This window comes from Motacilla alba, chromosome 15 (genome assembly GCF_015832195.1).
Source record: "Motacilla alba alba isolate MOTALB_02 chromosome 15, Motacilla_alba_V1.0_pri, whole genome shotgun sequence".
In the NCBI taxonomy this organism is placed as follows: Eukaryota; Metazoa; Chordata; class Aves; order Passeriformes; family Motacillidae; genus Motacilla; species Motacilla alba.
Window position 1 is genome coordinate 1,563,163 of NC_052030.1, and position 21,472 is coordinate 1,584,634.

Here is a 21,472-nt window from a genome sequence, read left to right on the forward strand (position 1 = left end):
CCTTGGAGGGAGGGATCGCAGGCTGAGCAGGAACACCAAGGCTGCAGCTGCTGCCCTTGGCTTTCTGTTCCACGCTGTGTCTTTCCAAGGAACAACAAACTGTCATTCCTAAACTTAAGACAAAAAATTAAACTTAGGCTTGGTTTTCCTGGTGCAGGAGTCCCAGGAAGGGGGAAGCACACAACGCACACACCCTGCCAGGTTCTGGTGGCACAATTGGCACGGTTTTCCCTGGATGGAGGAAGGTGCCGGGCTCAGCTCCCTCCATACTGTGTTCTTCTTTTTCCCCTTGACCAACCATGGTATTTCAGTCTGGTGATGTTACCCAAATGTGGGAGCAGCCCAGATCTCCAGGGAATGCCCCCTGCTTTCCGTGGGGTTTGGCAGTGGAGGCTCCGTTCCCACTTGCACCTGCCTTATCCTGATGCTGGATGGTGGAGCTGTGGCTCTTTGGGAACAAACCAAACTCACTCAGGTTTAAGATCTCTTTGTCCCAGAAGGTGGAGAACTCAACTGATGTTGGTCCTGCACAAGGGTTATTCCCATTTTCCAAGCACTGCCTGCTCGTTCCAGCTGTGCACGGTCCTGTCCGCTCAGGCCCCCCACCATCATTTATTTCTTGTATTACACATTTGAGGATTTGCCCTGAATTCCTGGGGGTCTGAGCAGCTGTGAGGGGTGTGGGGCCAAACGTGTCATCACAAGACCTTGAGCACAGTCCCTCTGTGCCTCGATGGTGTTCATTAAATCAAAATAAACCAGGTTGGGGTAGAGCCACTGATGGCATCTGGAGCGGAAAAGAAGCAGGAATCCCGTTTGGGGGTTTAAGGAACGTGCAAAGGGTTTCAGTTACTTACAGCGGGATTTCCCGGAGCCCCTCTCATACTTGAGTTTCTCCGGAGGGCTTTCTCAGGAGCTCATTGTCCTGCAGATGTTACAAGCCCCGGGCACGGCGCTGCCGGGAAGTTTCTGATCTGGGAGATGCCGAGTGTGGGTCTCTGCCCCGGCAGAGGGGCCAGAGAAGTTCTGAGCTTCCCCAGGGTGCCGCCGGGCTCCTGCCAGGGCAGCAGCTCTGCCAGAGGAGGACGCGGCTGAAGCTGTCAAAGCTCATTTCCCCGTGATCGGTTCTTCCTGAGGAGCCTCCTTCCCTCTCTCCTTCTCCCAGCTCCCGGACAGCCCATGAGCCCGTCGGGACACCGGCGCTGCTGTCGCGATAGGCGGCTTCAGCGCTGCCCCCGGGCTGTGGAACAACCTCCAGAGTGGGGATCTCAAACGGGGTCAGGAACCCCTGGGAACTGAGGGCCCCTCTCATGCCAGGTGTCCGTCCTCCCCGACAGGGCAGAGGGAGGTGGCGCTGCAGTCACCGGGCAGGAGGGATCTGACCCTGGCAGCGCTCAGTGCTCAGAGCTGCGCTCCCGGGAGGAGCGGGGCAGGGACAGGGGGAAACCGACGGCTCTGCTGGGGAAGGGAGGGAAGGAGGCGCTTGGGAACTGCTCCACTCGCTGGGAAAGGCTGCGGGAGTGGGAGGAAGCCTGTCCTGGGAGAGGTTCCGAGGTGCTGGGAGGCTGCAAAAGGCAGTCAATAACCACGTGCAGGAAGCTGAGCAGGTTCAGGGCCTGTTGAACAGAGAGGGTCCTGGAATTACCCAGGGAGAGGCTTGGAGCCAGCACTGAGCGAGGGCAGCTCTGCAGGACTGGCCCGGGTGCTCCCCAGGCTCGGAGCTGTCCATCTCTTCCCACAGAGCAGCTGCCACAGCTCCCATGTTGCATTTTGGGATTTCAGCTCACCATTCTTTGGACTTTGACATTTTATAATGTTGCTAAAGTTTGACTTTATTATTTAACAAATCTGGGGTTTAGGCCGATTTCCCACAGCTCTGTCACAAAATGATTTTCAGACCTTGCAGTGGCAGCAGGTGATGGGTTTGATTGTCCTTTTTTGGGTGGGATATATATTAAAATGACATCTGAAGTCTCAATTACATACTTGAAGCACATGAAATATTTGAAACCATGCCAAGCTCTGAGGACAGAGCTGTTCAGCAGCACTGGAAGTGTCAGACCCTCATGTGTGTAACAGCCTTTATTCCACTGTAGCTTCAGAGTGAATATTTAGATCTTAATAAATTCATTTTCCTATGCAGCGATGAATTCAGAGGCCCTTGTTCTCTGAGTTGGTGCATCTGCAGAGCTCCCAGTTTGAGGGGCTCATTTTTAGGCAAATTACAGCTCATGTTTGAGGAAAAATTAATCCTGGTGTTCAGAAATGTACAATAGGCTGGGAAAAGGGGAAACCTGGATTGGCAGCAGCTGGAGATGAGCCCTTAGGGAGAGCAGGGGATCCCAGGTGTTGATCAGCTCTGCAAACACTTCCAGCACGTGGCCTTTCCCTCCAGGATCACATCCACCTCCTGCTTCGGAGCCACCGGCACATCTGGGGGCAGATGTTCTGCCGTGGTCACTCTGAGCCCTGCACTGCTCCCTTCCCCTGAGCTCCACAGGGCACAGCAGCTCCTGTGCTGACCCCTGTGAGATCTCTGACACCAAACTGCAGGGACAGAGTCCTGGTGCCAGGACTCTGGACAACTCCAACTCTGGACAACTCTGGACAACTCCAGCCTCAGCACACAGCTCCTTCCCCCTCTTCCCACTCAGTGTCTGGCTGCTGCAGCATTTCCCAGCTATAAATTCCAGCTGTCTTCAGTCTATTAATGCCTTTCTTCTTCTATTAGCAACTTCTTAATTAAAAAGTTGTAGCCAGCAGGGCAATACCAAGCAGGTGAACTGATGGGCTGAGGGAAGCAGAAGCCCACAGCCAGTGCTTACGTGGAGAATTACTGGATTTCAGTCCAAAACTTATGTAGAATTTATGTCAGGATGGATTGCAGCATCATTAGGGCACGTGCATAGGGAATTAATAACTTTCTGGAGGCCAGAGAGAATAAAAATGCCTTTTTTCTTCAGAAAGCAGCAGTTCCTGAGGAGGTCAATGTTCACAGCCACAGTGGGTGGAAAGGGCTGCCCCCGGAGCAAACCCCACCCAGGGGTGGAAGTCTGTGGTCAGCCCTGGAAAGCAGGAAAGTGAACAGGGGAAAAGGGTGGGTTTCTGGATTTAATCAGCTTCAGATAACTTTCAGTTTGATTTTGGTTGGTTTTCTTAAAAAAGAAGAGTGTTGGCACTTGAAGAGCGGCTGCTTCCAGGTCTTGTCTGGATTTTATCTCTGGGGCTTTGCCTAAAGCACTGTGAGAACATTCCAGCACCTTGGACTGACTCTCAGGGCTGTGTCTGCACTCAGGAACCTCAAGCCGTGGATTTCAGCCCGAGGCAGGTGGGGGTCACTCCTAAAGGATTTGGTCGGCCCGTTATGGAAAGGGACATTCCACCACACCTGGGATCTGCAGGTACCTGAGGATTTGGGGGATGTTTTGGATTGCAACCCACCTCGCGTCCGTGCGGGGGCTGCGGGCGCTCAGAGCCGGCTGTTCCCGAACACCAGGGCGCTGTCCTGGAGCGCTGCCCCGCGCCCGTAGCTGCCCCTCCCTGACTCCACGGCCACCGGACACAGCTCCTGGCTGCACCACCTGCGTGGAGAGAGGGCTGGGCTGTGCCAGTCCTGCCCCACGCACGGGGCTGGTGCCAAGCCGAGCCGTGCCCAGCGGGGATCCCGCCCGTCAGCGCGGGAATGGAGATCGGGGAGCAGGGAAAAGCCCCGGGGCTGAGCGCAGCCGCCGCTCGTTCCCGGCTGCGCTCGTGGGTCGTGGCCATGGCCAGGGCTTGGATCGCTCCGGAGGCAGAGCAAAGCCTCTGCCGGTGTCCATGGAATCATCCAGAACACTCGGGGTGGACAGGGCTGTGCCTACCTCAGGGCAGCGCAGACGTCCGTGGAGGAGGCGTCCGGCCGAGCCGCGTGTTCCATTAAGAGAGCTCCTGCGGGGGAGTAGGAGGTGTCAGCATTCCCAGCCCCGGGCTCAGGAAAAAAGGATGGTGGTTACTCCTCAGCAGCGCTTCAAGGCTGAGCTGCTTCAGATGAAAGGTGGGGACTGAGCTTCAGAGCCCCACCCTTGAGCCAGGTGTGAATCAGGTGTCCATGGCTGATTCCCAGCCCTTTCCTGGTCTGAAATCCATCAGCACAGCAGGGACCTGGAGCTGCTGGAGCCAGTCCAGAGGAGGACACAAAGATGCTCCAAGGGCTGGAGCCCCTCTGCTCCAGAGCCAGGCTGGGAGAGCTGGGGGTGCTCCCCTGGACAGGAGAAGGCTCCAGGGAGAGCTCAGAGCCCCTGCCAGGGCCTGAAGGGGCTCCAGGAGAGCTGCAGAGGGACTGGGGACAAGGCATGGAGGGACAGGACACAGGGAATGGCTTCCCACTGCCAGAGAGCAGGGATGGATGGGATATTGGGAACTGGGAATTGTTCCCTGTGAGGGTGGGCAGGCCCTGGCACAGGGTGCCCAGAGCAGCTGGGGCTGCCCCTGGATCCCTGGCAGTGCCCAAGGCCAGGCTGGACACTGGGGCTGGGAGCAGCCTGGGACAGTGGAAGGTGTCCCTGCCGTGGCAGGGGTGGCACTGGATGGGCTTTAAGATCCCTTCCCACCCAGCCCATTCCCTGGTTCTGTGATCCCTGAGGTTGCCCTGCCTGTGTAGATCCGTGCCAGGCTGTAGGAGAAGTCCCTGGCTGCCAGCTCCATGGTCAGTGCCTGCTCTGAGCCCGCGGCCGCCATGAACTGGCGGAGCCTCCCGATGGCTTCCCGTGCCTGCTGCACGCCCAGGGACAGCTCCTCGGTGCCTGAAGCCAGCTCCAGCTTTTTCTGCAGAGAGAACAACCACAGGAAAAATTCCATTATTTGCTTGTGCCAGGGAAGGGGCTGCTGGGACCCTGGGCACACCCAGCTGCTGACAACAAACTCAGATCCAGGTGGCTGCCACTGGCACGGGGGGAGCAGCCAGGGAAGGGGATGTGCCCAAAAGGAAGCTCCCAACCTTGCCTTGGGGAGGGAAAATTCCCTGTGACCAGAGCCAGCACATTGCTGTTCCCATTGTGGCTTCCCAGCTGCACGTGGGGACCAGCTTTCATCCCCAATTCTCTCTAACTCTGTACCTGTATCAGGGCTAATTCTCCCAGGATTATGTAATAACTTGCACAAATATGCTCAAGCTGTGTCCAGGCAGGAAAATTCACATTTAAAGAGGCTTTCCTCTGCAAATTGTGTCAGTGGGAAAGGCCCCAGGACAAGAGGAAATGGCTTCAAGCTCCACTGGGAAGGTTCAGGTTGGATATTAGAGAAAATTTCTTCACTGAAAGGGTGGCCAGGCACTGGCACAGCTGCCCAGGGCAGTGCTGGATCCTCATCCCTGGAGGGATGTAAAAGAGGGATGTGGCACTTGGGGACATGGGTCAGTGGTGGCCTTGGCAGTGCTGGGGAATGGCTGGACTTGATCCCAGAGGGCTTTTCCAACCTAAAGGATTCTGTGATTCTGATGAAGATTGGGGATTTAACTGTGCCAGCAGCACTGCCTGAAATCTCCCCTGGTTGAGCTGAGCTTCGGTTCTGCCACATCCCAAATCTCCTGTGAGAGCACCAGGGATACTCTGCTGGGAGACTCTGGAACTGCTGCTCTTTGGGCCCGGCATTCCCACACCGTTCATCTGTGTCTCCTGTGTTATTCCCTGTTAGGAGGGATGGGACCCTGCCTGTGTTGGGGGCTGGCCCTGCCTCATGGGCTGTGGTCCCATCTATCCTCACTGCAACCCCTCTCTCTGCAGCAGGACTGAGGGATCAGCTTGGAGAGCATCCCCAAAGGCTGGATGTGAGCAGCACAGCGTGGTGGGAGGTGCTGTTCATTAATTAGCTCCATCAATAACCTGCAGACGAGACTGAAGCCTGTGAGCAGAGCTACACAGAAGGAATTTTTTATGTTTCTTGGCTTTCAGTGGTGAGGTGATCCCGCAGCTCCTCTTACTGGACCAGGAAATCCATCTGGGCTGGGCTGAGCCCAGGTCTGCTCTGTGTTCTCTGACTGGTCAGACCCCAGACTTCCACACTTCCCAGCGCTGCTGTTCTGGGCTCCAGGGGCAGAAACACTCCCAGCACGTGCTGGTCAAATACAAGAACAGCTCCAGTGCCAACATAAAGCCCATAAACCTCCAAGCCCAGGGAATACTAATGAGGTGTTCTGAAGTAGCCCAGGGGTTGTTGCTAATGAGGATCACAGACCCCAGAGGCATCCATTCCCACAGTTTGGGTGGGAGCCAACATGGCACTGGCTGAGCAGGGGGACAACACGTGCTGCTTGTGGCTGGGACATGGACATACTGCCACAGCTGGAGGATTTGAACACCTGGAAATATGGATCAGGAATGTAAAAGCATCATTTATCCTTAAGGGATAAAAAAGACCTTGTATTTTCTTTGCTCACCAATAATTTACTTTTTTTTTTTTTTTTGTTCCAATTGCACTTATTCCTTTCCTAACCAAAAGCCCTGGATCTCCTGGAAGGTTTTTCCATGCTCTCTCTGGACTTGGGATGGAGAGGCTTGGAGCTGCTTCAGGACAATGCTGAAGGCAGGAGCAGCTCCTGTTCTCTCCTGGTTGCTGTGCTCCAGCTCTGGGAGGAGGCACACACAGCACCACTGCCCCACCACCCCTTACTGCCTGAAAGGATCAGCAGAGGAGCTTCAGAGCTCCGGTAGTTCGGATTCCCTCTGTTTTCATGGAGGAATTTTAAGATGCTGCTTGTTTGTTTGCTCTCACTGGCTCCCAAGCCATGTGGTCAGAGTGGTTTTTACTTACAAGATTAATCATGAGTATCTAAAAATACAGTGACAGGAGGAACATCCCAAACAGGGCTAAAAGCACAATTTTGTGTCAGTGCTTGGAGCGAACACATGGCCTCACATCAATAACCTCGATTTCTTTCTTGCTGCCTGAAAATTGGGGTTGTAGTCTGAAAAAGACCTGAAAACACTGTCATATGTCTTAGATTGCAGGGCTGATTTACAGCCTGAGTTGCAGCCTGAATTACAGCCCTACACAGAAATTCTTGAGGCAAGAGTTGATTCCGAGCCTTGCACGACACGTGCGGGGCCGGTGCTGAGACCCTGTCCTGGGATGTGCCCAAATTTCACCTGAAGCGACTCAAATGCAACAATCAACGAACTGCCCTGAGCTATTTTAGAGGCACTTTTCGGATGGTAATTGAATTTGAAAGTACACCCCGGGCTCTGGCTCAAAATTCCAGCTAATAAAATTTTAGTACAACACGAACTGACTGGCCCTGTGCAGTATCCACCTGAAACTCTCACCACAGCAGAGCTGGAAGTTAGGATGTGTCCTGGACTGATCCCAAACCATGGACAGCAGGAGGAAGGATTCTGCCCCTCTGCCCTGCCCAGGTGAGACCCCACCTGCAGAGCTGCCTCCAGCCCTGGGGTACAGCACAGGAAGAACCTGGAGCTGCTGGAGCCAGTCCAGAGGAGGCCACAAAGATGCTCCAAGGGCTGGAGCCAGGCTGGGAGAGCTGGGGGTGCTCAGCTGGACAGGAGAAGGCTCCAGGGAGAGCTCAGAGCCCCTGCCAGGGCCTGAAGGGGCTCCGGGAGAGCTGGAGAGGGACTGGGGACAAGGCATGGAGGGACAGGATACAGGGAATAGCTCCCACTGCCAGAGGGCAGGGCTGGATGGGATCTTGGGAATTAGGAATTGTTCCCTGTGAGGGTGGGCAGGCCCTGGCACAGGGTGCCCAGAGCAGCTGGGGCTGCCCCTGGATCCCTGACAGTGCCCAAGGCCAGGCTGGACAGGGCTTGGAGCAGCCTGGGACAGTGGAAGGTGGCAGGGATGGGATGAGAGGTGTTTTTAGGTCCCTTCCAACCCAAACCATTCCATGATTCCATCCCTGACTCTCACACTCACTCTTCTCCCCAGGATTTCTAGACTCATTACCTCTAGACAAGGTGGTTTGTCACAAACTCACCTGTGTATTAAAAACCCTAAAAATTCAGCTTCTCATAGTCACATTGTGCAAGGATGGGGAAGTTCTCTCCATTTCCCTTTTCCTGAGGAAAATTACAACCCTTGGTTCCTGCTCCTGGTCACAGCCCCAGCAGCACTGGGCATCTCACCATCAGTAGAGACAACTGATAGAGGAGAGAAGCAAAACCTGGAGTTACCCTTGAAATGACCTTCAGAAAACCAAGAGCTGTACAGGTACTAATGCTGCTTCCTGCAAAGCCTCTGACAATGGGCACAAGTCCTGCACACTGAGAACCTTGATGGACAAACATAAAATAAATTGTACTCTGTTTGTGTGCATCAATAAAAAGGAAATGGGTTGGAGCAGTAAAAATCCCTTTACGATGGGTTGAATTATTTCCTCAGTAGACAGGATTGGGAGGGATGTTTCAAAATGAACCAGACTCACAGACTGAAAGAATTTGGACACCTGCAGCTCAGAAAGATGTTGTTTATCACCTGTGAGTGAAAACCTGATTCTGGTATAGAAACTCAAGCACGTTCCTGCAGAACTCTGCAGACAGAAATCCCTCCCAGGCTGCCTTTCCAGCACCTGGCTGCCTGAGGCATAAAGGAAAAGCCAGGTCTGATTCTATCCAGAACTGGAGCATCCACACTGCTGAGCCCGACCCAGCCCCTCTCCCTGGACATGCAGCAGCCTCAGTGTGACAGGGACAGCAAAGGCAGTGGCATTACTGGAATTTGGAGACCTTGAAGCCAGCACTCACCCTCCCCCTCCAGCCTCACCCACAGCGTGATTGATGGGAGCACTGAGGAGCTCGTTAATTAATGAATCTCAGAACTCGTGTCACTGCTCTGCAGGTCCCTGCTCTGCCTCACGGCTCTGTGCTCCCTAATGCTCCCCTGATTATCCAGCTGTTGAGCAGCTGGAGGAGCCCTCCCAGCTGCTCCAGGGTGCAGCACAGCACCTTTGTGGAGTGTTTGTTTAAATTAGTGTTCAGTGTAAGACTGTGGAGGCTGCTTCTTTCCAAATTATTTTAGAGCCTACCCACAGCTCCTTTACTCCCCATCCATTACCTGCAGTGTCAGCCTAAGCAGCTGTTTGCCAACAGCTGGATTTGCCCCCTGCAGATGTGCTCAGTCCTGCTCCTGAGCAGATCTGGCTTCTTGTTTGGTGGCCAAATCGTTTGAGGTATTTCTCCCTTCTCCAAAGTTATCTGAGAGGATGGCAAGGGGACCCTCACCCTGGAGGTCAGAGAGGTGCCGTGTACAGAGCACAGCTGAACTGCAGGGGTGAGATGGGACACAAGCTGCCAACTGCAGCCACTGCGAGAGCTACTCAGGTTCTGGAAAGCTCTGTCCAGTCCCCAGTGCTGGAGGAGAGCATTGTCCCAGACTCTTCCCTTCTCATGGGGTCTAGGTGGGAAGGTGAAGGCTGCACACAACCAAATCCAGCACTCCAGATGCCCAGGATTCCCTTGCTGTGCCTGGGCTAACGAGATCTGGATTGCTGTGTCTGGATTAATAATGTCACCTCTGAGACAACACCCTCTGATCCTGCCTCCTGTCTCCCTTTTTGGGATGCACCCAGCCAGGAGATGCTCCTTCACCTTCATGAAACTCTGAGCTGCTTTGAGCTCCTGTCACCTGAGCAGCTTTAAAAGTAGAGCCAGAGAACAGCAAATCCAAAGAGGCAGAAATGGAATTCCTTTGGCTCTTTCCATCTTTTCAGGGAATAAAAATAGAAAGTCATACTGCAGTAGATAGCCCTAGTGAGGTTCAATATTCAGCAGTCCTGTGGTGATTTTCCAGTTAAGAAACAAAACCACAAAAGTATTTTGGATTCAGGGAGGTGAGTCACATTAAAAATACACTTATTTTGGTACCTTCTTGAGGACCTCTGGCAGTGCCAAGCTCCCCACTGCTGAGATGAATGCACACAAGGATCCCAGGATTAGCACTGCCTGCATCCTGCTTTTGGAAGAGCTATTTAAGGAGCAGAATTGTAAGACACAATTCCAATTGTTGGAATACTTGTCTAAAGCTTCAGGTCGGGCCTCTTCCCTGCCAGCCTCAGCCAGGAGCACAAACCCCAAAGAGGGCTCTGCCAAGGAGGGTGGATCAGGCTGAGCAGGGCTGCAGCCATGGGCTCACCTGCACTGTGGACAGGAACGCAGCCATGACCTGCCCTTGGCTCTTGGTGAGGGATCGCAGCACATCCAGGGACAGGATATTTGTTGTTCCCTCCCATATGGACAGCACCTGTGTGGAAGAGCATCAGGGAGCCTCTGCAGTGACTGCAGCGAAGAAGGGGAGTGTGAGGGAACAGAGACACAGGGCAGAAGCAAGGGATACCGAGGATATCTCCAGAGATGTCTTGTCTCACAAGTGGAAGGGAGCAGTGGAGCCCAGCTCCATTGCTGTGCTAGGGAACAGCCTCAGCACCAGGAACACATCCTGTCCTGCCCTGGGGGTGACTGAGCTCAGCAGGAAGGCAGTGAGAGAGGAGCTGACACACCTGGAGTGAGCCTGGGAGGGCTGAGTTCTCCCTTGAGTGTGTCTTTAGCAGGGGACCAGAGTGCTTACAGGGGACTTGGTGACACACAGGACCTTCTTCTGCCACCCTCTTACCAGAGCATCCCGAAGTATGACTGGCAAGCCTGTGTCCTCCATGTAACCTTGGCCCCCAAAACTCTCCATTGCCTCAACAGCCACAGCAGAAGCCTGCAAAATGCAGAGAGCTGGCATGATCCACAGTGCCAGAGGGGAAAATCCAACCTCCCACACCACACAGCAGCTCCTGCTGGGATGGGCTGACTGGGTCCTGCTCATCTCCCGAGGCAGGTTGGTCATTACCTGCAGGATGAGCAGATGAGAATGAAGCCTGAGTGACACTGAGAGAGGACCTGCAGGAGCAGCAGCCTCCAGAGCAGGAACTGCTGCAGGTCCTGCAGGTATCCCCTGCTCTCACTGCTGTGTCGCTCACTCCTCTTCCCAGCTCTGTGGTTGCCAACATTCCACACTCTGGGCTAATCAATCTGTTCCATACCTGCTTCCCTGTGTACAGTTTGGCCACTGGGATGAGCAGCCTCAGCAGCAGCTGCTCCTGCTCACTTGCCAGGTTGGTTTCAGCCAGGCCCAGCAGGCGAACGATCTCCATGAGCAGCAGAAACGCCCCTCTCACCTGCACCTGCGAGCAGAGGACGGGGATCACTGGCAGGGGTCTTGGACTCTGCTGACTCCCAGACCCCATGCATGAGATTGTCTCCGGGGTAAAATGCCACCCCTGCCTGCTCAGACCCACAGCTTCAGAGACTCTGAGCAGCCAAGGCACAAAGTATGGAATATTAAAGGTTCTCTGCCACTCTTGGACACTGATGCAGTAAAGGGGCAATGCATTACATCAGGCCTACTTGAGTCTTAACAAAGCTCCTAAAAGGCATCCAGGCCCCAAATCCACATATTTTCAAAAGGTAATGCATGTGAGATGATGGTCAACCTCTGAGCACCTGGAACTGCAAAGTCTGTGACAGATTTCTTCCCTGGCAAGTTTCGATTTGGGAAGCATCAGGGTATGGAGCTGTGTGTTGTGGGACAAGGTAGGATCTGCCCTTCCATTCAGAGAGGGAGTTCTGGCCACAGGCAATGAGATGCTGGAGCCTGAAGTCATGTTTGACAGATGTTGACCACCTTCCCCCACCTTGCAAGAGTATTTTTAAATACTGTTTACAGCCCATCTCCTGGTGCAGGAGCTCCCAGAGAAGCTGGGTGAGTCCATACCAGTGACTCTGGTGTCAGGTCTGGATTCTGAGGCGAACACCCAACCTCAGAGGTCATGGCTTATCATAGTAAGGGCAGTCCTTTCTCTCAGGGAAATTCCCAGGTAATTGTTTAGGATAACCTGAAATCCAGCAGAGGAGTTAGGTCTGTTATCAGATCAAATCCCACTAGAGTAGAACAATTCCCTTGCTGCATCCACTTTGCTGTAGCAGGAATGGCCTCCTAAATCTGAGTGCAGGCAGGCTGGCTGTGCTCACTAACAGCACAGGATCTCTGCCCTCTTTCCTTCCCAACAGGTCCAGCTTGGCTCCCAAAAGCCTCACCTCCATCCTGGCTATCGTCTGCACATGCAGGGGATGGTCCTTGAGCAGCTTCCCGAAGGCCACGCGCTTGCGGGCATAGTCCCTGCTCAGACTGATCATCCTGGAGGATGGAAACACACACAGGGAACAGTTACACCAGCAGCTTTCCACTTCTGAGCATTCCCTTCCAGTCCCCTCCACCATAAGAGCCCTGCTCAGCTGTACCACTCCTGTAAAGGTCTCCCACCCACAGGTCACCCTCCTCCAGCACTGCTGGCTGCAGGCCTGTCCCACAAAGGGGACCCTTGGCTCAATGCTGTGCACTGCAAAGTCCCCTTGTCCTGCTCCTTCAGCCCTGGGGGGATCCGTGCTGCCTTCACCTTCTCATGGAAGCCACTGCACCAATGACATTGTGGATCCGAGTGATGTTCAGCATGTTGGAGATGGCGGCCACTCCACGGCCCTCTGCAGAGATCTGCAAGGAGCAAGGGCTGACATGAGCCCTTCACACGCCTTGGATAGGGATGGACATGGGAAGGAAAGTGGCGTCAACAGTCAGATGGACACGGGCTGTCCACTCTGTCCCTGTCTGCCCTCAGGCACTGAGATACCTGTTTGCTTTAAAGTACATTTGTCTCATTTTAGCCAAGTCTGTGGTGTGATGTGGCTGCCCCATCCCTGGAAGTGTCCCAGGCCAGGCTGGGTCGGACTTGGAGCAACCTGGTTTGGTGGAATGCCCACGGTGTCCCTGCCCATGGCAAGGGTTGGAATGAGATGAGCTTTAAGGTCCCTTCCAACCCATCCTATCCTGGGATTCTCTTTCTATGACCAGAGAAGCGGCTTTTGGAGACCATGTCAGCATGATCAGTTCTGGTCCCTGCTGCTTGCTCCTACCTGCACATTACACAAACTGTCCCTCTGCTGGCTCAGGAACCAGGATTAGAGAATCTAATCAGAGAATTTAATCAGCCTAAAAAACCATATTTTTTGTTGTCTTCTCTCACATCTTTTCCTGAATTCTTCTCAGCTCTGCCTCACACAGAGCCCCACCAGTGATTTGTTCTGTGATGTGGACAGCCAAGCCACAGAGGTGGAAGACAGGAAGTTTTTCAGTTGGGATCTCTGCTGAAAGCCCCAGGAGTGGGTGCCGTGCCAGGGCGGCCCAGTACCCGGGGCAGGGGAACTCTTACACACCAGCTCTGCTCTGGCTCCTTGCAGCCACAGCTCTGCTGTTGCCATCTGCCTCGTGCCCAGCTTGTCCTTCAGCCTTTGCACCTGGATGTTGTTCAGCTTCCCCTCCTCATCCCGAACTCTCAGGAAGAACAAGGACAGGCCTCTGGAGCCCTGGGTACACTGCGAGGCACAGAGAGGATTTTATTACAATACAACAAGGAAGAAAAAGAATGCCCCTGCTCCTTCCCCTGGTTCCCCAGCCAACAGAACTGGTTTACCTGTCCTTCAGCATCTGCTATCCTGGCCAGGGTTAATGCCATATCAGAATCAGCTGCTGATGTGAACCACTTAAATCCATACAGACGGTAGGTGCCATCCGGCTGCTTCCTGGCCACGGTCTCAGTGCCGTTTGCTGAAACAGAGGAGAAAATTTCCTGGTCTTGTGGGAACTTCTGTGTCAATCAGTGCTGATTTTACAGCATAAGCAGCAGCTCCTTTAAGGCACTTCTTGCTACGAAGATGGAGCGTGGGTTAGCTGTTAATCTCTTTCATTGACCCTCGATAAGAAATGCAGTGTGTATAATCCAGTTCTTCAGGAGTTACCTCAGCCAAGAACACAAAGGGCTCTGTGTGCACAAGAGGACAGAGATCGGGTCTTTTGTTGGTTAAAAAACAGAGCTGTGCAGAGGATTTGGATGACTTCTGTGGAAGTCCTAAACCAGCTCCCTGGCTTTTTATGTTCCCCACATCCTTTGTGTTCAGTTCTCACTGCCAGATCTGTTCCCACCCCACAGCATGTACCGACATCTGAGCCACCCCTCCGCTCGGTCATCCACTGGCCAGAGGTCCAGAACTTCTCAGGGTCACGGGATGTCAGACGATCAAAAGCATTTTTCAGAGATCCAGGAATACCCAGTGACTGTTTGAGGGGAGAGAAAATAAACTGAGATGATCATAACACAATAGTTGACATTATACAGTTGCCTTAACTGGTGTGTTCAGGGCTCAGACAGGCCAGTCTGGAAGCCAGGTGGGTGTCCTGCACTGCAGAGGATCTGCAGGTGCTGCTCAGAGCCTGTGAGCCAGCACAGCTCCCACCAGCTGCTGCAGCACTGTACAGACAGAAGGTACAGACCTGTGTTACAACACAGAGTGCTGAGCATCCCTATCCCCTTGGATTTCTGGAGAGAGAGGTCTCAAACAGCCCATGTGACAGGTTCATGTACGCTGGATGTCACCAGCACCCAGAGAGCTGCAGGAAGAGGGAACTGCCTTTTGCTGCTTTAAGATTTGGTGAATTAAAATGCCCAGGGTTGGCTACCTGAGGGATATTTTCCTCTGAATCCTACATAGCCACAGAGGCAATGCAAAGGGGGTCACTAAGATGCAGAGCCAAATGTTCCAATTGGTAAAGTCTCGGTGGTTTGATGAATTTATATCAGGTATGGATCTGGCCTATTATATCTAACTGCCACTCCACACAAATGTGGGAAAACAAGTTATCTTGTAGTAAAAATATATTCATAGGATCATAGAAATACAGAATGCTTTGGGTTGCAAGGGGTCTTAAAGCTCGCCCAGTGCCACCCCCTGCCATGGGTAGACACACCTTCTACTCCAAGCCCTGTCCAACCTGGCCTTGGACACTTCCACTTGGGACACCTTTCCAGCTACCTGCAGTGCCACAGGTGCCATGTGCAGCAAAGGCCTTATTGAACACAGTGCTGTCAGTGAGTATAAAATTTGGCATGGCCACAAAGGCTTTGTACCTCACGGAGAAAGGCAGTGGGAGACAAAGCTGAGTCACAGAGCAAGGAAGGGCTGTGCCCAGTACCAGATGGATCAGTGCTCCTCCATCCTTGGCTGGTGCTCCTGCCTCTAACCTGCAGAGGCAGAACGTGGGCTGTGCCCTCAGGGACCAGGCAAGCTCATACCTCAATGACTTTGGCTGCCCCATCAGTCATGGCCAGTGGACAGCTGAAACCTCCAGAGGAGCTTGAGAACAAGTACAGTTTGACAGCCTGGTACAGGCGGCTGGGAGAGGGAGAGACAGAGGGAAAACAGATGGGTTACACAGCAGTGCAACAGCACGAGGATAAGATACCTCAACTGGGAAGAGAGAAAAAATTACTGCCAGAACGGGTGAGGATCAGACCACTCATTTCTGAGAGGGCAAAAACTGTTCCAGCCAGGAAGAGGGAAGAGGAGCAGCAGAGTTTCTCAGTCCCAGTGGGACAGCCAGCACCAGGCCAGCTTGTGCAGTTTTTAACAATAAGAAATGTGGGTCTGTCTCCATGGTCTGGAATACAAAACACCTGCGAGTGAAATCCCACACCTTTAGCTGCATTACAACTAACACACACAAAGCTGGAGTGGTGCAGGGAACTGCCAGGCCCCACAATCAGGAAGGTGACGTCAAAGAATATTATGATCAAGTGTGGGCCATTAGTTATGGCTTATCATTGGTGGGGTGGAACATTGCAGTGGACAGACAGAGCTGCTGGGGACAGCAGGAGGTGTGCTGGTGTCCGTGCAGCATCTGCTACTGGTTACACAACCAGCTCAGTCCCGCAAAACGCTGAATAAACCTTGCTAAGAACAATCAAGAAGGCACTGAGTCATTCCCAATTAGCCCCAGTTACCTCCAGTTGGAGTATCTTTTCTCATAGGCCTCAGCAATCAGCCCTTCTTCTGCTGAAATCTCCTTCATCCTCCTCCACGCCGAGCAGGTGTGGATGTGATCCACGCGCCGCCCCCAGGCATCGTACTGCCGGAACACGGGGGGGTTCAGCTCACATTCCCAGCTCAGAGGTTGGATCTTGGTCAGCAGGCGGTTTCCAAACCTCTCCAGGTCCTGATGCACCTCCTCCAGGACCTGTGGAGCAGCAAGGAGAGCCCTTCAGCACATCCCAGCCTCAGTCCCAGCTGGAAGGGCAGAGGACTGACCATGTTGTCCTGCAGTGCCTGTGGTCTCCTGCCACTTGGCCCTTCCATGCATTCCATAACACAGCACGACAGCTCCCTCAGACTCTGCTGGCACAGCTGTACTCCACTGTCACTTTTCCTCTTTTTTCCCCCAAATCATTTTTTCAAGTTACTTTTGGCAGTGTGTCTGGATTTCACAAAAGACAGAAGCACTTTAGTGTCAAGGCTGAGAATGACACAGATGCACACGAGCAGGGGGGTTGGACGAGACGGTCTCCAGAGGTCCCTCAGCCGCTCCGTGATTTACTGCTGGAGAAGAATGCCAGGGGAAAGGCTGCCAAAACTGGAATGCCTTCATCTGTACAGGAAAACTTCCACTGGGCTCAGCAGCTACCTGCCTGTCAGATTAGAAAAGGAGGGATGGAGCAGCCTTTTCAGCTTCAGCCTGGCACACAACATGTCTAAATTCAAATTCCCACCCTGCACCCAGGGATCCTTCCCGAGGGATCCTTCCTGAAGGATTCATGTGCCCTCGTTTTGGCTGGGCTTGGCTGAGCTGGATGGAGTACTATGTCCACAGTTAATGGAGGGAAACCAGCACTCACAGAGGAGGGATTGATTCCAACCCCCTCAGATCCCTCTTTCAGGGTGACAGGAATTGCCTTTTGCAAGTTCTCTTCCATGTCTATAAGTAAAGCCAAGTTACCCAGATTTAAATAACCTGAATATTTGGTGACTAAAATTGGGCAAGGAGGACCCAACCTCCAGCCCTGTTGGACCTCATTGGTCTAAACACATCCAAGACTGTGTTGGGAGTCAAAGAATCACCTAATTTGCTTCCATGAGAGGAATATTTTTTGCTGTTCTCTGCCTCTCAAGAGATGCTCATTCCCTCCTCAATAAAATAATAAAGGAGGTGAATGCCATAACTGCTGCACCTAAAATTGTGCAATTATAAACCCTGTTAACTTCCTGTTGATGAAATACAAACATGGCTTTTTCCTTTCCCTGCCTGTCCCTGTATTGACCTTCCATTAATCTACAGCCTGTGTGATTGATTCCTTCCTCCCTCTGCCATTCCATGTGTGTGATGAGGATCAAACACACCATCTCCAGGTGCCACTCTGGAAGTCTCCATCCTCAGACCAGCCAGTTTTCCTTCAGCAGAACAACAAAACAGTGTTAAAAATCCCAAAACAAGCCAAAACCATGCACGAGAGCCTGTCAGCTGCTCTAGCTCATGCCGCATCCATATCTGCCATGGGCATGCACCTCTAAACTTTATCATGGCTTGACAACAATTTGAAGGTTGTTTTGGAGGCATAACCCAGGAATCCAAAGTTCATGGACTTTGCTGAAGCACGAGACTCTTTGAACCGTTGACCTGGTGGGGTTTTGCGGGCAAAAGAACACGAGTCTGCCAAGCAGATCTCTTGGTCTGGGTTCATATAAGGAATTCATACAACAATCCCTTCACCATCATCCATATTTCCTAAAACCCCCCAACTGCTTTACTGGGTGCTCATGCCCTGAGCACACACCACCTGCCAAACCACCAAATTACCCCCCAAAAAAGTGTTTATTTCCAAGGTGAAGGAACAAAACCAAAACTCCTACACTTGGGACTGCTGAATGTCACACACAGCAGCCTCAGTGCTCCAAAGAAAGGACACGGGAATGTGGAGAGGACAAAATCATTAGGGTGAGGGCTGAGGCTGCTGGGAGGTCTCATTCACCCTAATCTGTCCTTTGATGTCCCAAGCATGAAAATATGGGAAATGTGCAAATTAATGCACATTAGGAGCACCAATAGATATCCTTTATATTAAAGGATGTATTTTCAGGGCAGCAAAGCCTGACAGATCCTTCTTCACAACAACACCCAGAAAAAGCAGATGCTTAATTCAGTCTTCTCCTTAAATCACCTTCAAACAGAGAAAGAAAATTTTTGTGCCATTTCAAGAAAATTTCTGTGTTTGACATGGAATAGCACAACAGGAATCATCCTCCTGCTTCGGTGGGACACCCAAAGCTTCAGCGGTTGCCGCTGTCCTGGAGAGGAAGGTGTTCCCATGGCGAGCAGGCTCTCAGTGCCGCAGGCAGCAGCCGGGGCTCTCCTTTCCAGCAGTGAGGCAACACTGCCCCGCTGGGACTGAGTGCAGAAACGAAAGGAAGGTGCTGCTCCCGGTTCTCTGGGAGGTTTTGGAGCCGCTCTTCTCAGTTTGGGGAAGGAGTGGAAGCAGCCCTGTTGTACTGATCCTTTTATTCCCTGGGAGACCCGAATCCTGCTTCTTCCGAAGGTGCAGATTAGGAGCAGGACCTTCTGGTTACCCAAAGGCATCCTCCTTTCCTGTCTTCTCTTCTGCTAAGAAGGCCACGGTGGTGCTCAGGGAGGCCTCATTCCTCTCTTTTGGGATGCCTGTGACAAGCGCCCAGCACTGCCACCTCACTCTTCCCAGACTGTGTCTGCCAGGCCTCACAGACCTGGAGAGCAAGCAGGGGAAGTGGGAGCCTCACTGAAAGCCAGGTCCCCTCCCCTCTGATCATCTAGTGGCTTCAGAAGTCATAGCAATTCTTCTGCTGGAATAAATCATGGAGAGAGGTCACACTCTGCTCCATGGAAACTGCTCCTGAAAAGTGGGAAGCACTTGTGGCCCTTGGGGTGATGGCAGAGGCCAGCCAGAGAGAGGTGAGCCACCTCCTCCCTGGGGTTCCTGTAGGACTGGAGCTCACAGCACGGACATCCAGAGCCTGGGGCCTCACCCCTGCCCCATATGCACCCCTGAAATCCATACAGAGCCTTTCCTGGCTGAAGAAACGAAATGCCACCAACCTGTGCTGGGAGCGAGCAAGCCCCAAGGGGCCTTTCCACCCTCTTGAGTTCTTGGCTGAGAACAGCCCCAGTCCTTAGGAATTTTCCTTAAATCCCCTCTTTCCCCAGGAAGAGAGGGGGAAGAACAAAGCAGAATTTGCAAGCATCTCAGTCTGATTCCTCTCTTAGAAATTCCTTTCTCTGCATGACCAGACAACAAATGCCCACACTGACAATCCCAAACCAGCACCGCAACACCCAGCCCAGTCTCAGGAGCCCACTGAGCCACTTGCTGTGTGTGTCCCAGCAGTGTTTGTCACCCCTGCCCTCAAACACAACAGGTTTTAAGGAATGCTGATAAATTCCCTCCAGTTAAACACTCAAAGGCACAAAAAGGCTCAGACAAATGTTCAGTTCTGAATTTGAAGCAGCGACTCAGCAGGGTCATGGTGGGTACACACAGAAACACAAACTGACCTTGGGAGGAAGGTGTGTTTTCAAGTAACTCTGAAGCAAAGTGTCTTCCAAGTAATGGTTCCCAGTCTCAGGCTGCTCTTGGAAGAGGGCCTCTGTGTCTCTCCTTGCGAGGTGCATTTCTGAATCTTCTAACACTTGTTTTTCCTTCATACTGGTCTGTTGCTCCTGCCCCACGGTCGTGCTGATTCCTTTAATACTCAGCATTTGACACCTGCCCCAAGGCAGAAAGTGACCTGATTGACACAACTTGCAGGTGACACTGGATCTCCACCAGGGCAAGCGACAGGCAAACATGATCCAGCACAGCCCTGGGGGTCACATCTACAGCGCTCACTTGCAGACACCCTTCCTCGCCTGACTGCAGCACCAGTCCTGGTTTGTTTGTGTGTTGTGAAATTATTCTTGTAAAATCGATGAGGTCTTCTCTCCACCCTCAGGGAGGAGCTTTCCAGCAGCTGTTGTTAACTGAACTAGGGTAAAGGTCTTGGGAAAGAGATCAGAAAACGGTCTGGAAAAACACAAGTGTATTTGTTGTCCTATCAGCTGGGCAGACCATCATAACTGGACAGACTGGCATTTCCAGAGCTGGGGGAACTGGGAAGGGAGGGGTATGCTGTCATGAGCATTCCCCTGAATTGCTTGGAATAGAGATGAAAAGGAAAAAATATGTTTCCTTATCTGAAGGATAACAAATTGCCTGGAGATGGGGAGAATCGGTTTAGGCAGATTATTCTGTAAATAAGATACTAGTGAAATAGAGAACCCATCCTCCTTGCCTAGGTTATGACACTGGCTCCAAAACACTGTGCTCTTTGTGAAGTCCCTGATGCCTTTGAGTTGGGGTGATACCAAGTCTCCCTTTCCCTAGAAAAATACCAGAGTATTCTAAGAATGTGGATTTGAGTAACTTAAAACTGCACCTCCTTTGGGGTTATATGCTGCTAATAAACCCAGTATTTTACTATGAAGTGACTTTAAACAGGTATGATACCACACTACTGCCCCTGCCATGGCTGTGCTTTTGCAGGACTTTGTCCTGCCCGAATTCCTGGGACAAGGCAACAGGGATAGGGACAGGAACAGATACAGAAGCAAGGACAGAGACAGAGGCAGGGACAGGGACAGAGATAGGGACAGATACAGGGGTAGCGATAGCCATGCGACCAGGGACAGGTGCCAAGCCGCGAACAGGGGCAGGGCAGGGTCAAGCCTCCGCCTCAAGGCTTGGGCCGCCCCCGCCACCTCCCGCCCTCAGCACCGCCCGCGCCCGGGGGTCCGGCGGCGCCGTGGCCGAAGGAGCCCGCGAAGCCGGGGTGGGCGGTGCAGGTAGGGGAACCGCCCGGCCGGACTGTGAGGGGGCCGGGGCCGCACTTTATGGGAGCCCTGAGGGCCTTAGGGGCTCCCGTGCTCCAGGAGCGACCCCCACTGTCCTTCAGGGGCTCCTCAGGGAGCTCCTTACGGGGCGCCTCGGGGGACCCGGAGCTCCTGAGGGGCCCCTCAGTGCCTCACGAGGTCCGCCCGTGCCTCACAGCGCTTCCCAGCGCCTCAGGGGAGCGCCGTGCACCTCGGGGACACCCCAAGCACCTCAGGGAGCCGCTCCCAGCGGGACCCCCTCTCTGCCTCTGGGGCTTCCCCCGCGCCTCAGGGTCCCTCAGGGCTCCCTCAGGGTCCCTCAGGGCTCCCTCAGGGCTCCCTCAGGGTCCCTCAGGGCTCCCTCAGGGCTCCCTCAGGGTCCCTCAGGGTCCCTCAGGGCTCCCTCAGGGTCCCTCGCGGCTCCCGCGCCTCAGCCCCGCCGCCCCCCGGCTCTCAGGGGCTCCTCACGGTGCCTGACGGTGCTGCTGTGTGAGGGGCAGGACCCGGCACCGTGTGCACCCCGGCCGGGCCTGGGCTTCCGCTCGTAAAACCCCTCAGGAACCTCTCCAAAAAAAGAGTAAATCCATCTTCAGAGCCATGGCTGTTTTTTAAAGGCTGTGGTGGCTCACCTTTCCAACATCAGGCACAAGGGGCAGAGTGAGGGGTGCAGGGCTGAGGGTGTCGCGGA

The 21,472-nt window shown here is 53.3% G+C and overlaps 1 protein-coding gene across 5 annotated transcripts; it reads right to left on the reverse strand.

Annotated features, from left to right (window-relative positions):
* Positions 1 to 97: 97 nt before the first annotated feature.
* Positions 98 to 19,832, reverse strand: LOC119707567 (acyl-CoA dehydrogenase family member 11-like). Of its 5 annotated transcripts, none has more exons than XM_038152767.1 (15): positions 19,432 to 19,832; positions 15,860 to 16,092; positions 15,152 to 15,251; positions 14,019 to 14,136; positions 13,496 to 13,629; positions 13,239 to 13,397; positions 12,425 to 12,519; positions 12,066 to 12,165; positions 11,012 to 11,152; positions 10,594 to 10,686; positions 10,117 to 10,224; positions 4,632 to 4,803; positions 3,861 to 3,927; positions 3,442 to 3,581; positions 98 to 1,616 (listed from the first exon to the last, which is right to left on the reverse strand). In XM_038152767.1, the coding sequence occupies exons 1-14, from the start codon at positions 19,723 to 19,725 to the stop codon at positions 3,470 to 3,472; spliced, it is 1,926 nt and encodes a 641-aa protein (XP_038008695.1). In that variant the 5' UTR covers positions 19,726 to 19,832; the 3' UTR covers positions 98 to 1,616; positions 3,442 to 3,469. The 5 variants fall into 5 exon arrangements, with proteins under 5 accessions (XP_038008695.1, XP_038008696.1, XP_038008692.1 ...); XM_038152768.1 differs by lacking the exon at positions 98 to 1,616 and adding an exon at positions 1,812 to 2,433; XM_038152764.1 differs by lacking the exon at positions 98 to 1,616 and adding an exon at positions 1,812 to 3,065.
* Positions 19,833 to 21,472: the final 1,640 nt, after the last annotated feature.